The 14,015-nt window shown below is 46.6% G+C and overlaps 1 protein-coding gene across 1 annotated transcript in view; it reads right to left on the bottom strand.

Annotated features, from left to right (window-relative positions):
* The window catches only part of DCHS2 (dachsous cadherin-related 2), a 269,106-nt gene extending 256,391 nt beyond the window's left edge, over nt 1-12,715 (bottom strand). The window contains exon 1 of the mRNA XM_083171960.1: nt 9,711-12,715. Coding sequence (XP_083028086.1) covers nt 9,711-12,023 — 2,313 coding nt within the window. The 5' untranslated portion in view covers nt 12,024-12,715. The remainder of the gene's footprint in view (nt 1-9,710) is intronic.
* Nucleotides 12,716-14,015: the final 1,300 nt, after the last annotated feature.

The raw sequence follows: 14,015 nt of genomic DNA on the forward strand, positions 1-14,015 counted from the left end.
ACTTTAGTCAGTCTGTACCCTGTAGTCCTATGTATGTCTGTATTTCCCAGGACTTTATTCATGTAAGCATTATACCATTGAGACCATTTGCCCGTGGTTACGTCACTGCCTCCAGGTAATGTTCTTAGTAAACTGTGATGGTATCATGAATAAGGGATTTGTGACTATGAAGTTAATTATGGCAGTCTTCCCAAATGCGTATTACTTAAATATTGTAACTGTGTATGTGGAGACAAATGGTCCGGCTAGAAGCGACCAAATGCTTAGATTAGAATCTGTTCAGTTTGTGTATAGTTTTTGGTTCAGGGATCAAAGGACCTCTTTATAGGCTGTTTAGTAACAGAGACAACAGGTAGTGGCAGAGACATACACTTCCCCCCCAAATAACAAGAAGCTAAAGGCTGGATAACACCAGGGTCACTCTCCAGAGAAGAGATCTGTTTACATGAAGGTGTGAAATCCCTCACATACACAAGCTTCAAAGCCAGATGAAGGGAGTGAGTTAATCAGCCCCTGGACAGGTAATAGGAGACCCTGTTACATTCATGCAACTGCACCCAGCATAGGAAGGGTTAAGAATTCCTGAGGGAGGGGGAGAGGGGTGCCTTTGGGATGTAAGTTGGGGTTTTGCAGGAAGAGAGGGGAGAGATTTTGATGGACTGTCCTGGACTAAGAGGTTATGCTCTGTCTAGGTATCGTGTGGACTTATATGCTATCACTGCTGTGTGGATTAAGTGATAGTTTTGTGCTTTGGACTGTGATGCTACAAGGACTTTGCTACCCGGATGTTTTTATGCTACCATTTGAATCTTTTTCCTGTCTTCATCTACTTTCGTGTGCTGTGATAAAAATAAACCATATTTTGGTTTCATCTGCTCGGTGTCTGAGTGATTGAGGAACTCGTACCCTCACATTTGGCGGCAGCGACAGTGGGATCATTCAGACACCAACCATCGAGCACAGAAAGCACAGAGAACAGAGGACCAGACCATATGTAAGGAAACGGAAAATGCAATAAGGTGAAGTTCAGCAAGTGAGCAGGTGTCAGTCCTGTGGAAAGGGAAAATGTTTCCAAGGAAAGAAAATCGATGCCTCAAGACCCCTGCAGCAGAGGAGCTCAGGGACGGAGGTTCTTCAGTGTATCGGCAGGCTGGGAAGCCGGATCTGTTATTTATTGTCAGGAAAATGCAGTATATCTGGGAGTACTGGGAAGAAGCTCAGCAGATGATCAGTGGGTGGAGAGTATCCAGCATTCAGGACAAGTTGTGTTACCTGGGGGATGCATTCCTGCACTGTAAAGGTGAGGCCACCTCTTGGAATCTGCTGGGGGAGCCAGAGTTTGTAGAATTCACAGAGGAAGTGATTGCTACAGTTACCCAGATGCTACAAAGAGGACAATATTCTGAGGCTGAAGGACAAGTCCAGAATAAATTGATGCCCCAGATAGAACCAGAGAAAGGGTCTAGAAGGGGGCTACTGCAATCTGGGCAGACAACCGAGGGGTCTGCCACGGAATTAATTGTTACCGCAAGAGAAGGGTCGTTGTCAGGGGGGCCCCTAACTGCCCTTGAAGAAATGAGTATGGAGGAGCTGATAGCAGAATGTCAGCTGCGAGGTATACCCATCCAATCCTGCACTCGCGGGGAAATCCTTCAGCAGATCCTTCGCGATCAGGGAGATCCTACAAAAGCATTTACCGATTATCGGGCATGTATCCTTTATTTCGGTGCACAGCTGAGTGTGTGGGAACAATTGGAGTGTCTGGAGGAGTGCTTTATTGTGGCAGAGGAAGAGGCGATTGATCGCGGGCTCCTGGATACCCCAGCATGGCAAGATCAGTGTCGCAGGGGGCGTGATGAAAGGCACCGCTTGCAACAGCTTCTCCCACAGCCTAGGGGAGAAGCTGCTCAGTGTTCTATACAGGGGAAGGTTATCCCCAAAATGAAGGAAGTGAGGCCTCTGCGCCAGGCACCCCGGGAGGAGCTGCACTACTGCTTCCCTTTTGCTGAGGTGGGAGATGCAGAATTATTAACCTGCTGCCAGGGGATCTATGAGGACTGCGCCCAGGAGGAGATCACCGTGGTTAGAGGAGTATCCAAAAACATCCAGGCCACAAGCATACCAGTCGCAGATGATGTCGTGTTTCGGGCTGCCCAGCATACTCAGCTGGGGAAGGAGGCTATCGCGGAGAAGGAGGTGTGCGCAGAAGTAGCTGCAGGTGAGCATCTGGCTTTTAAGGGGACAGAGCTGACACAGCCTGTCCTGCAGCCACCAGCGGAATTGTTTGTGATGGAGGGTCCCTCCTCAGCCCTGGACATTGAGACCAAATGCTGGACTGAAATTTGCCATGCCCCTAGTTTGGGTTTGGGGGAGGAAGGACATGACGGGGTGGTGGAAGTGCCAGGGCCAGAGCCCCTATATTGGCCTGCTGTTTGGCCCCTGTTCCTTGGGCAAGAGGGGGAGGTGGAAAGTGGTCCCTGCCCCATTGTGCCCGAGGCAAAAGTATTAGTAGGTTACAATGTTGCAGAGGGGGGGTACCCAGAATCCGAAGAAGAGGAATCGCTACATCCCTTGTTAGTTCCAATGTATGACTTAGACTGTAATCATGCCCTTGCTGGTTCGGCAAACCAGCCGCCTTTTACAAGATGGGTTTGGTATGATGTCACCCTGTGGGACTCCGGTGGTACTACCAAACCCCAGATTCTCGGCTCTGCATCCCGCTATTCCAGGTTGTTATTGGTTCCTGAGCAACTGGGCACAGTGACTAAAGATGTAGGGGGAGGAGTGTGAGGTTAGCAGGCTGACCGTAAGACTGTAATTATGATATTTTATTATTTGTAGTGAAAAATGTACACTTTAGTCAGTCTGTACCCTGTAGTCCTATGTATGTCTGTATTTCCCAGGACTTTATTCATGTAAGCATTATACCATTGAGACCATTTGCCCGTGGTTACGTCACTGCCTCCAGGTAATGTTCTTAGTAAACTGTGATGGTATCATGAATAAGGGATTTGTGACTATGAAGTTAATTATGGCAGTCTTCCCAAATGCGTATTACTTAAATATTGTAACTGTGTATGTGGAGACAAATGGTCCGGCTAGAAGCGACCAAATGCTTAGATTAGAATCTGTTCAGTTTGTGTATAGTTTTTGGTTCAGGGATCAAAGGACCTCTTTATAGGCTGTTTAGTAACAGAGACAACAGGTAGTGGCAGAGACATACACTTCCCCCCCAAATAACAAGAAGCTAAAGGCTGGATAACACCAGGGTCACTCTCCAGAGAAGAGATCTGTTTACATGAAGGTGTGAAATCCCTCACATACACAAGCTTCAAAGCCAGATGAAGGGAGTGAGTTAATCAGCCCCTGGACAGGTAATAGGAGACCCTGTTACATTCATGCAACTGCACCCAGCATAGGAAGGGTTAAGAATTCCTGAGGGAGGGGGAGAGGGGTGCCTTTGGGATGTAAGTTGGGGTTTTGCAGGAAGAGAGGGGAGAGATTTTGATGGACTGTCCTGGACTAAGAGGTTATGCTCTGTCTAGGTATCGTGTGGACTTATATGCTATCACTGCTGTGTGGATTAAGTGATAGTTTTGTGCTTTGGACTGTGATGCTACAAGGACTTTGCTACCCGGATGTTTTTATGCTACCATTTGAATCTTTTTCCTGTCTTCATCTACTTTCGTGTGCTGTGATAAAAATAAACCATATTTTGGTTTCATCTGCTCGGTGTCTGAGTGATTGAGGAACTCGTACCCTCACACTCTTTGCCAGTGGTTACGTGCCTGTTGCCAGGAGGTTTCTTGCTCATTGCCAGGGATATACATGCCTGTTGCCAGGGGGGTTACATGTTCATTGCCAGAGGGGTTACTGCTCAGAGCTCACCAGTGCTTCCAGAATCCGCACTTCCTGTGTAGCGCTGGGCACACTGCCTTCCCCTAACAGACGCTAGCGGTTTAGGACCTCTAGCATCTGTCTCCTAGAAGGCTGTTGCCATTTTTGGGCCAGTATCTGATTAGCTGGTAGTCAAATCAGGCTGCAGCATAGGGCGAAGGGATTTTGAGGGTGCCTACAGATTTTTAGTAATCTTCCATTCCGTATATACAGTATGTCAAAAGTACCAGTAAGTATGTGATCTGGGCAGGTGAACATAAGATTGCCAATCCATATCATTCAGCAGATATATGTCATTACTGCAGGTGAGGTCTTGATTTAAGGTTGGGAGGGATCAGAGCTCTGTGGTAAAGGTGGTACAGACACTGGGGGGGTTGATTTACTAATGCTGCACATTGCACAATATACTAGCTGTTCAATCGAACAGCCAATATATAGAACTGTGGGCACGTTGGTGGTTTGTGCCAATGATATGTCTGTGAACAAGACTAAAGCAAAGTGTTTCCTAGGAGAAATGTGGGGTAAGACACTGCCTAATGCCACCACCAGCAGCAGCGGCCCAGAGAGTAAATGCTTATTTTCAAGGACCCTGTAAATGGAGGTCTATGAGTAGTGGTTTCTCAGCTCTCACACAATCTTTTATACACAAACTCCCCTGGAATGTGGTAGTAATACCATAAGGGTGTGGTATAATTACCCGACAGTCGGGATTCCGACAGTCATAAGTCAGACGTCGGAATCCCGACTGCACAGCGTGGGGAGCGCAATGAAGCCCCTTGCGGGCTCGCTGCGCTCGCCATCTATTTTATTCTCCCTCTATGGGGGTCGTGGACCCCTACGAGGGAGCAGTCGGGATTCCGACGTCGGAGTAATGACTGTCGGAATCCCGACTGTCGGTGGAGCAGTCCGGCACCCTACCATAACAACTGTTCTTTTCAAAAGTATGCGGGCCAGGTTAGGGTTAGGCTGTGAGGAGGGAGGGTTAAGTTAAGCCAGTTAGAAGAGGAGATGTTAGGGTAAGGCTGTGGGGTGGAGTCGATTTATCACCATCTGCATCCTCAGATGTGAATGTGCAATGATGATATTGGCCCAACTCACAATTTGATAATTGACTACATTGCACAAATGTGCCAGAAAAACCCTGATGCTGTCCTGTACACCCACATGCCTAGACATTCAGAAAGAAAGTAGATGCATTGTGTAGGGCGGAAGACACAAAGTGTCTGGGCCTGTCTCTAGAAAAGTAGGCCTGATAGTGCCACAAAAATTGTATTGGAGCGACACACAGCCTCTTCAGAGGACTTTGATATTCATAACCCATTTGATAGCTCTGCATGCTTTATTAATGCAGCACAGTACAGGTCATGAACAATTAAATATAAAAGGACGCTGTAATAGAAATGATCATTATGAACTTCATCAAACCTTTCAAAGAGAAAAAGTGGAGGTGTTTGCCATAGCAACCAAACAGGTTCTACTAACCATTATATAGAATGTTCTAGTTTAATCCTTTGAGTGGCAAGGTTGCTGTGAGAGATTCTCAAAATATCTGCTAAAATGCCAGCGTCGCTCAAAGCGACTGTACTTTTACTATAAATAAATACAAATACAGTCAAGTCGATTAATTGAAGTTTAGTTAAATATTCCACCCCAAAAAAAAAAAAAAACAGACGCTGTCAGCGACACTGGCATTTTTTGTGGATATTTTGAGGATCTCTCACAGCAACATTGCCACTCAAAGGGTTAATAATAGCTAGAATCGGATGAGTTGCAAAAGGCAACACCTCTTTTGACGGTAAAACTGCACCTTAAAGTTTCATCTTTAGTGCTAACCTTAGGCCAGTGATTTTCAACTGTTTTACCTTGCGGTACGCTAAATAAGATTTTAAAATTGCCAAGGCACAGCATGAGATCCCCACAGGGCAAAACACATTGTCTCCCACAGGAAAAAAGAAAAAGCTATTGGCCCCCATATAAAAAAAAAACAACGATCACACTGGTCCCCACAGGTAACAAAAATAAAATACAGTACATTGGCCCGTTACATGAAAAGAAGAGACCAGTAAGTAACAGTTGAACTGGTGGTGACTGTAAACTGGTTTGGACATCTATAGATCTGGGGGCAGCTATAGATCTGGGGGAAAGTGTGCCACGGCACATTGGTTAAAAACCACTGTTTTAGGCTGATAATCTGAACAGATGGCATCGCAGCTTTTCAATGAGCAGAGCAGATACTGTACACACAGACTTATTATAGTGTAAGGAACTTGCTCAGCGATTTCTGAATCCATAGACTGAGAAAACCAAACACTTTTGCTTCTGGAAAAGACAATTCATTGAACGTACTGTGGTTAGGACACCTGTTCTGCTTCCTCAAGTAACATGCATAGCACATATAACTCATACGAGCCAGCTAAGTGGAAATAAAAACAGATCTCTTATTGATACAGGAATGTAAATAGTAATGTGGTAAAACACATACATCTGCTAATAAAATAATTCATAGCTTTCAGCAAGCACAATTTTACTAGAGTGCACCTGTTCATCCCACAGATTTTTCTCTTGCAATAACCTGTCCTTGAATTGAATAATTGAGGTTAAAAAAAGTAGCTGTCATCCAAACTATCAACTACGAGCGGAGCGGCCCAATAGTATGTTAATGCCAAATGGCCTACTCTCAGAGCTGGAGAGTCTGCTGGAGTGGTCTCTTACTATGCTTCCCGATGTTGCATGTCTCAAAGCAAGTGAGTCTGCTGGAATGGTTTCTCATTCCGTCTCCAGATGTCAGATATCTCAGAGCAGAAAAGTCAGCTGCAGCAGTCTGTCATTCTGCTTATAGATGCTGTGAGTCTCAGGGAACAATATGGCTCAGCCGCACTTACTGCTACTAGTAACAGCAGGAAACACTGAGATTTTAATGACTCTAACACTAGGTGGTAGATTTACTAACGCTTCTAAAAAAGATATGTGGAGCCCATAGCAACCAATCAAATTATAGCTGTAATACCTCTACTGCATCCAGTACTGAAATCTGATTGGTTGCTGTGGGCAACACTTCTACTTGTATGTTTTAAAAGTTTTTGTAAATCTACCCCTAGGTGGTAAACTAATATTACGCACTTGGTCCTCGCGTCATCAAGGAATCTACTTTAACAGTGTGTTTTATATTAATTATTTAATACTTGGATTCAGCAAATGATAGCAATTAGCAGGTAAGTGTGACAAACTGGTACACACAGAGCTGGATTAGGGACCTTATGGGTCTAGGGATGACAATGTTAAAGGGCCTATTATGAGAAGCATAGGGGGTGTGACCAGTGCTGTGTGGGTGTGGCCAGTGCCATGTACACATGTGTCTCGATATGTAAAAGTACAAAAATTGCATACATTGTGTGTGGAAAATAGAAATACAATTTAACCCCTTGAGTGGTGGGTTTTCCTAGGGTAGGACAAACCTACCAGGCCCAGAAATATTCACCACAGAAGGCGTAGCTGATGCACTTCCCTGCTTCCCTGGGGCTGCTGGTGCTGGCTTCAGCTGTTGGGGGCCGCTCGGGGGAGTTCTGGGCCGCTTGGGGGGGACTCGAACATTTGTGCGCTCAGGTATTCATGTGTTCGAGCGGCCAAATACATGAACGGCCTTGAGCGGCCAAGCACGGCTGGGTGCCCCCAAGCAGCCCGGACTTTCCCAATCGGTGACGGGCTGGATCAACGTCGATGTTGGGTGGGGGGGCAGCATGGAGCGTCGCAGGGGGCCCTCAGTGAATGAGGTGTGAGCTATGGGGGGGGGGGGGGGGGTGAAGCACCTGTTGATGCACTGGCAGCGCAGCACAGCCCATCAAATTTCCGGCTGGTGGCTTGTGATCATCATGCTGTTATAATGGGCGTATTTTTATGTGGAGGCTTGAGCTGCAGCTCTATCAGTTCCATTGTTAATCTGGTCCTGGGTACAAACCTTTATGATGGTACACAAAGTGGTTTAAATTGTAACATATCCCAGGAGACATTTAGGCAAACACTCCCTGAATTCCTCTTACTTTGCATTTAAGTTTGCTGTTTTACTATTTATTTACTATTGTTTGTGTACAATTTAATGTATAAATATATACAGTACTAGCCTACACATACCTAAATCCTGAACAGAAGGAAAGTAGAATTATTTGTAAATAACAAACAATTTTGAATTAAAACAACAATGCTGGCTACAGAATTACCCGTTAATTAGACATGAGACATTTACAACTGGAGAACATATATTTAAACAAGGGAAATATACAAAGGTTTAAGGATCTTAAAGCCCACCTGAAAAGACATTTAGAATAAACATAAATGAGAGGTTGTGGTGGGATACATGAGCTGTACCTGCAGCTTGTATCCCACCAAATAAAGGAATAAGTAGATACAAAGGAGGATATGATACACATCAGCTGTTTCTGTAGCCCAGTGCTCATTATTGTTGTGGGCATGGATCATTAGGTCTCCACCAGTTAGGTCGACATGCATTGGGTCGACATCATTAGGTCAACATGCAGAAAGGTCAACATGGGTGTAGGTCAACATGGGTGTAGGTCAACATTTCATTAAGTCGACACATGCATTAGGTCAACATGGGCAAGGTCAACAGTCAAAAGGTCAACATGGGGTTTTTCACTGTTTTTTTTTTTTACCCGAATGTCAACACAGTCGACATGGACACTGAAACGTAGCAACAGCATTCTCTCGCATGGCTCGATGCACTTTATTCTCCCACCACGTCCTAGTGGATGGTAGGGCATGAAATACCGCCTGACGGCACATGTCGGCTCAAAAAACAGTGAAAAACCCCATGTCGTCCTTTTCACTGTCGACCTTGCCCATTTTGACCTAATGATTGTGTCGACCCAATGACGTCGACCTACACCCATGTCGACCTAGACCCATGTCAACCTTTCTGCATGTCAACATAATGGTGGCGACCAAATGCATTTCGACTCAATGCTTATCGACCTAATGACCGTATCCCATTGTTGTTATAGAAAGTAAGGGTACTTATGTAGTATCTGGGCTGCCGATTTTTTGATTGTATGCCTTAAGTTAAGGCATACAATCAGATGCGATGCGATGCGATATCGCATCGCATACGACCATGCGATGCGATGCGATGCGATGACCCGATTTTTCCATAGGATTCAATGTTAAAATGGACTGAGTCCATTTTAACATGGAATTCAATGGGAAAAAGGGGTCCTTTTCATACCCCTACTATCCAAGTGGGCATGGAGTTGGATATAAACCTGTGGCGAGCGTAGCGAGCCACCGAGCCCGAAGCGTGGCGAGCGAAGCGAGCCCCGCGAGGGGACGGTATTCTGTGTCCCCTCGCGGGGCTCGCTACGCTCGCCACGCTTCGGGCTCGGTGGCTCGCTACGCTCGCCACAGGTTTATATCCCACTCCATGCCCACTTGGATAGTAGGGGTATGAAAAGGACCCCTTTTCCCATTGAATTCTATGTTAAAATGGACAGAGTCCATTTTAACATTGAATCCTATGGAAAAATCGGGTCCATCGCATCGCATCGCATCGCATGCGATATGGTCGGGTGCGATGCGATGCGATGGACCCGATTTCAAAATCGGCAGCCCAGTTACTACATAAGTACCAAAGTAAGATAAGAGAGCATGTTTTCAATGATATTTGTGTAATGTTAACTTTATAAAGAGCAATAATAGGAGTTTGCTGCTGTATATGGAAATGAAATATTATTATTTTTTTTCAAAGAGGTTTCACAATAAAAATAAAAAATAAACATTCAAATATTAGAATTTGTTTTTCTTACCTGAAGGAAGCAGTGCCCTATGGTAGAATGTTCTGGCAAGGTTACGTTGTAAAATTGCTGCAAGAAGGCCGGTTCATTGTCATTGGCATCCTCAACCATTATGGTCACTTGGCAACTGGAGGACAGTAGAGGGTTCCCATGGTCAGTAGCTATAACAACCAAGTTCAATACAGTTTCTGCCTCATAGTCAAGTGGTTTAATAATGCTTAGGATCCCTGTTTGTGGTTCTAATGCAAAAGATGAGGAAGAAGTGCTATTTTGGAGAGTGTAGGTTATTCTAGAGTTTGGGCCATCTTCATCTAAGTCCTGTGCATTAACTGTAAGCAAGGCAGTGCCTGGAGGTGCTGCTTCTGATACTGTGGCCTGGTAGCCTTCAGGATGCTTAAAAACAGGGGACTGATCATTTAAATCAGCAATTCTCAAAAGTAGTGTTTTTAGAGTCTGTAAAGGAGGAGAGCCGGAATCTGTAGCAGACACCCGCAGCTCATATAAATCTTTTTGTTCTCGGTCAAGAGGAGCATCAACACATAGAAAATATATCTGAGATCCAGCAGGACGAAGAGAAAAGGAGCCATCCGCACCTTCCAAAGACACTGACACATGTTGCATTGTCCCAAAGAGTCCAGCTTCTACCATTTTTCTATTTTTTTCTTTGTTCTGAGATGTTTTGCTCTGTTCCTCATTAGAGTCGGGTGTTGCATTTAACAGTGATTGTCCTCTTATACCATCGATTTCTCTCAAGGGTCCTCTATATTGATTTTTCCCTGGACGTTCTACTATGTCTTTATCTTCAGCAGCCTCTGAGGGTAGCTCCTCCAGCTCTAAGTCAGGGTCAGAGACCGAAATACGTGCTACATACTCCCCAACTTGTGCGCCCTCAGATATTTCTGGTTGTCCACTGTCAGTGAGTAATGTGACTTCAATTTGGGGTTTGTTATCATTAACATCAAGGACTTTTATCATGACTAGGACACTAGATACCTCAGGCTGCATCCCTCCATCCTTAGCTTGGACCACTAGCTGGTGTAGGGCCTTTTGCTCTCTATCCAAGGGACGACTGATACTTACTACCCCACTTGTTTCTTCAACAGTGAAATAACCCTCATCAGACCATAGACTATAGCTGACTTGACCGTTGCTCCCTAAATCTGGGTCAGTTGCATGCACAGTGCATATTGGGGTACCTACTGGAGCACTTTCCCACACCCAGCCATTATATTTAGGCTGCTCAAAGCTTGGGGGGTTGTCATTTGCATCTAGGACAGTAATATCTATGAAAAGTCTCCCAGTTCTTCGAGGGTGGCCACCATCAAAAGCCTCCACTTCTAGCTGATACCCATCTTGCTCTTCCCTGTCTAGCCAGTGTACCAGTACAAGGTCTAAGGGGTGCAGGGTAGAATATGGCCTTTCTACCTGTGCTTCTTCATGTGATCCTGACCTGTCACCATTGCCCCCTGTATATGAATCATACAGATAGCCATCAGAATGAGGATCAGAATTGCCTTCTGCAACAAATTCCTGCTTTTCACCCCCATAGAAGTGTCCCTCTCCATACTCCAAATCCCTAGGTGCCTGTCCCTCAGCACCTGGCTCCTTACCTTGTCCCATAGGTATAGGGAACCTGGCCAAGTCACCAGTCACTGCTCCCCATGGTCCTTGGTCATGTTCTTCTGACTCTTCCCTTACTGGCCCATCCTTCCCAGAGCCCACACTGAATGTGCCATCCCCATACCTAATGATGAAGGCTGCCTCCCTGCTGCCCCGGAGCAGAGTGTAGCCCATCAGCCCATAGTGGCCAGTGTCCGGGTCCCGGGCAGCAGGTAGCCTGAAGCTAGTGCCAGGGGGGGTAAGCTCAGACACCTGTAGCCGGAGGGCTGGCACAGGGAACGTGGGCGAGTGGTCATTAACATCCCGCACGCGGATCTCCACCTGCACCACGTCTCCCTGCAGGGTGGCGGCCACAAAGCTGTAGCGCTCCCTCCTCTCCCTGTCCAGCACCCGCAGTGTCCGCACGATGCCGGTCTCTGTGTCCACCTGGAAGTCCCGCAGCACCGGGGACTCGCCCCCTTCCTCCGACAAGAAGAATCCTTCACCTGGGCTCCCCTCGGGCAGTCCCGCACGGATGTCCCCCACTAGGGTGCCCGCTGGCAGCCCCTCGTCCACGGCCAGGCTGAGGTTGTACACCTGAGCTCTGCAGCAGCGCATGCAGAGCAGCATCAGCAGTAGTACAGGGTGCAGAGGCAATAGCTGGCAGCAGCACCCCATCACTCTGTCACGTCTACCTCTGCACCCTAGTCTACCTATGCCAGCCATCACTCACTGCAGCTGCACCAATTCCTCCGGCTGGCTATGGCACATCAGCGCTCTCCCCGTGCCATGCCCGGGCATAGGTAGGTGCTCTGTGTGCCAGTGAGTGTGATACAAGACTTAGCTCCTCTATAAGAAGGGCACACACATCCCAGACGGTGCCTATGTCCTCCTGTGTCTGCTGTCCATGTTTAAATGCAAGGACTGGATTTTTTTTAAAGGTCCAGATGACCTGGCAGACTAGTGTAAAGCTGAGATCCAGAAAAGAACTCCCTCCTTCCTTGAAGCAATGCTGTATCCTGTCTCTTGTAGTGTCCTACAGTATGTGCAAAAGAGGGGGGGGGGGACCTTTAATATTTCCATTCACATCTGGTTTTCTTCTGCTGGATCTCTGTCCTTTCCCACCGAATCAGGTGCATGCTCTGCATTATTGGATGCTGTTATTTTTCTTCTTTGAATTGGAAAATCATATAATCCTCTGGAGCACAGATAAGAGAGGGGAGAGAAAGCAGCAGAGAAAAGTTGATGGGAATAACAAGTGTGAGTGAGTGTGTGTGGTGGCAGCAGCAGCAGCCCAGTCCCTGCAGTGCTCCCTCCTCCTAGTACAGACAAGCAGTGCCTCTGCTCTGCCTGTCTACAGCTGTGCCTGGTCCTAAGCACGTCATCCTCAGGCAAGGGCAAAGCCTGCTCCTTGTATTGCACTGCAGTAAGCATCTGCTGCCTCCTAGTACTACTGTATATCACTGCTCTGGCACTGACTGCGCACTCAGCTCTACATCTCCATCCTAGTCTTATGTAGGGACAGCAACCTACAGCCTGTACCAACTATAATAATAATAATACACACTAACTTTCATGTGTCACTTTCATTTGTATAACAGATAGGAGGTAGTATAAGAGTGTTATGTTCTATTTTCATTTGAGGATATTTTTTTAAATGGAAGCTTAAAATATTGTTGAAAGTTTAATAATGAAATCAATTCACAAACAACCAAGTTTTCACTATAGCCTGTAGTATAATGACCAAAGCATACATCATGTAAATACCATTTATGCACAGTTGTTATAAGTTGGGATTGCTACACTGATTGTATTTTGTTGACATACTCTATGGCTTGCAGGCATATGCAAATGCCGGGGGGGGGGGGGTTTCTGGTTGCCCGGAAACCCCCCTCCTCTTGGCAAGTGACTTCAATTATGACAACAATAGCACTGGTATATAATATGATCGACAGAGCTGCCACCGCATCATGCAGTGTAAGGGACAGAGCAGAGCTGCTGCACATGCCTAGTGTACCAGCTTCTTCTACCACATTTACTGTATGTGTGTATATGAGCCCTCAAACATCACAATGTACCAGAGAGTAGCTGCTAGGATTTAGAGACAGGAGTCTTACCATGAAATGGGAGAATGTGAGTGCAGCACTGGTTCTATTATAGTTGTGTATTTATTTATTATGACATGTTTAAACATTTCCTGACCCCTTATCTTATTTAAATGTTGATCATAAATAATTTGAATTGGTCCTGGACGAACAACCCGAGGCACCCCTGCAAGTGTCCCGAGGCACCCCAGGGAGTCTAGGCGCACAGTTTGGGAACCACTGACCTATACAATAGGCTGTCTGTACTCAGGGCCGGCGCCACCACTAGGCAGCTCTAGGCATTTGCCTAGGGCGCCGGCACCTGGAGGGCGGCAGTTCGCCCCTCACCCCCAGCATGGAGGGTTAGTGAACTGTGTAAAAAACTTGCGGCGCCGGCGTCCCTGCAGTGCTGGAGCGGGCAGGGGTGTCCGTGCCGCGGGGGTACCTGCGGCGCTGTCATTGTGTATAAAGCTGGCGGCGGCCGGCGGGGTCCCTGCAGTGAATAGAAAATAACTAGCGCTATGCGCGCGGCGGCGCGGGAATCGCTAGTTATTTTCTATTCACTGCAGGGACCCCACCGGCCGCCGCCAGCTTTATACACAATGACAGCGCCGCAGGTACCCCCGCGGCACGG

The sequence above is a fragment of the Crinia signifera genome, chromosome 1 (assembly GCF_055691185.1).
Source record: "Crinia signifera chromosome 1, ASM5569118v1, whole genome shotgun sequence".
Classification (NCBI taxonomy): domain Eukaryota; kingdom Metazoa; phylum Chordata; class Amphibia; order Anura; family Myobatrachidae; genus Crinia; species Crinia signifera.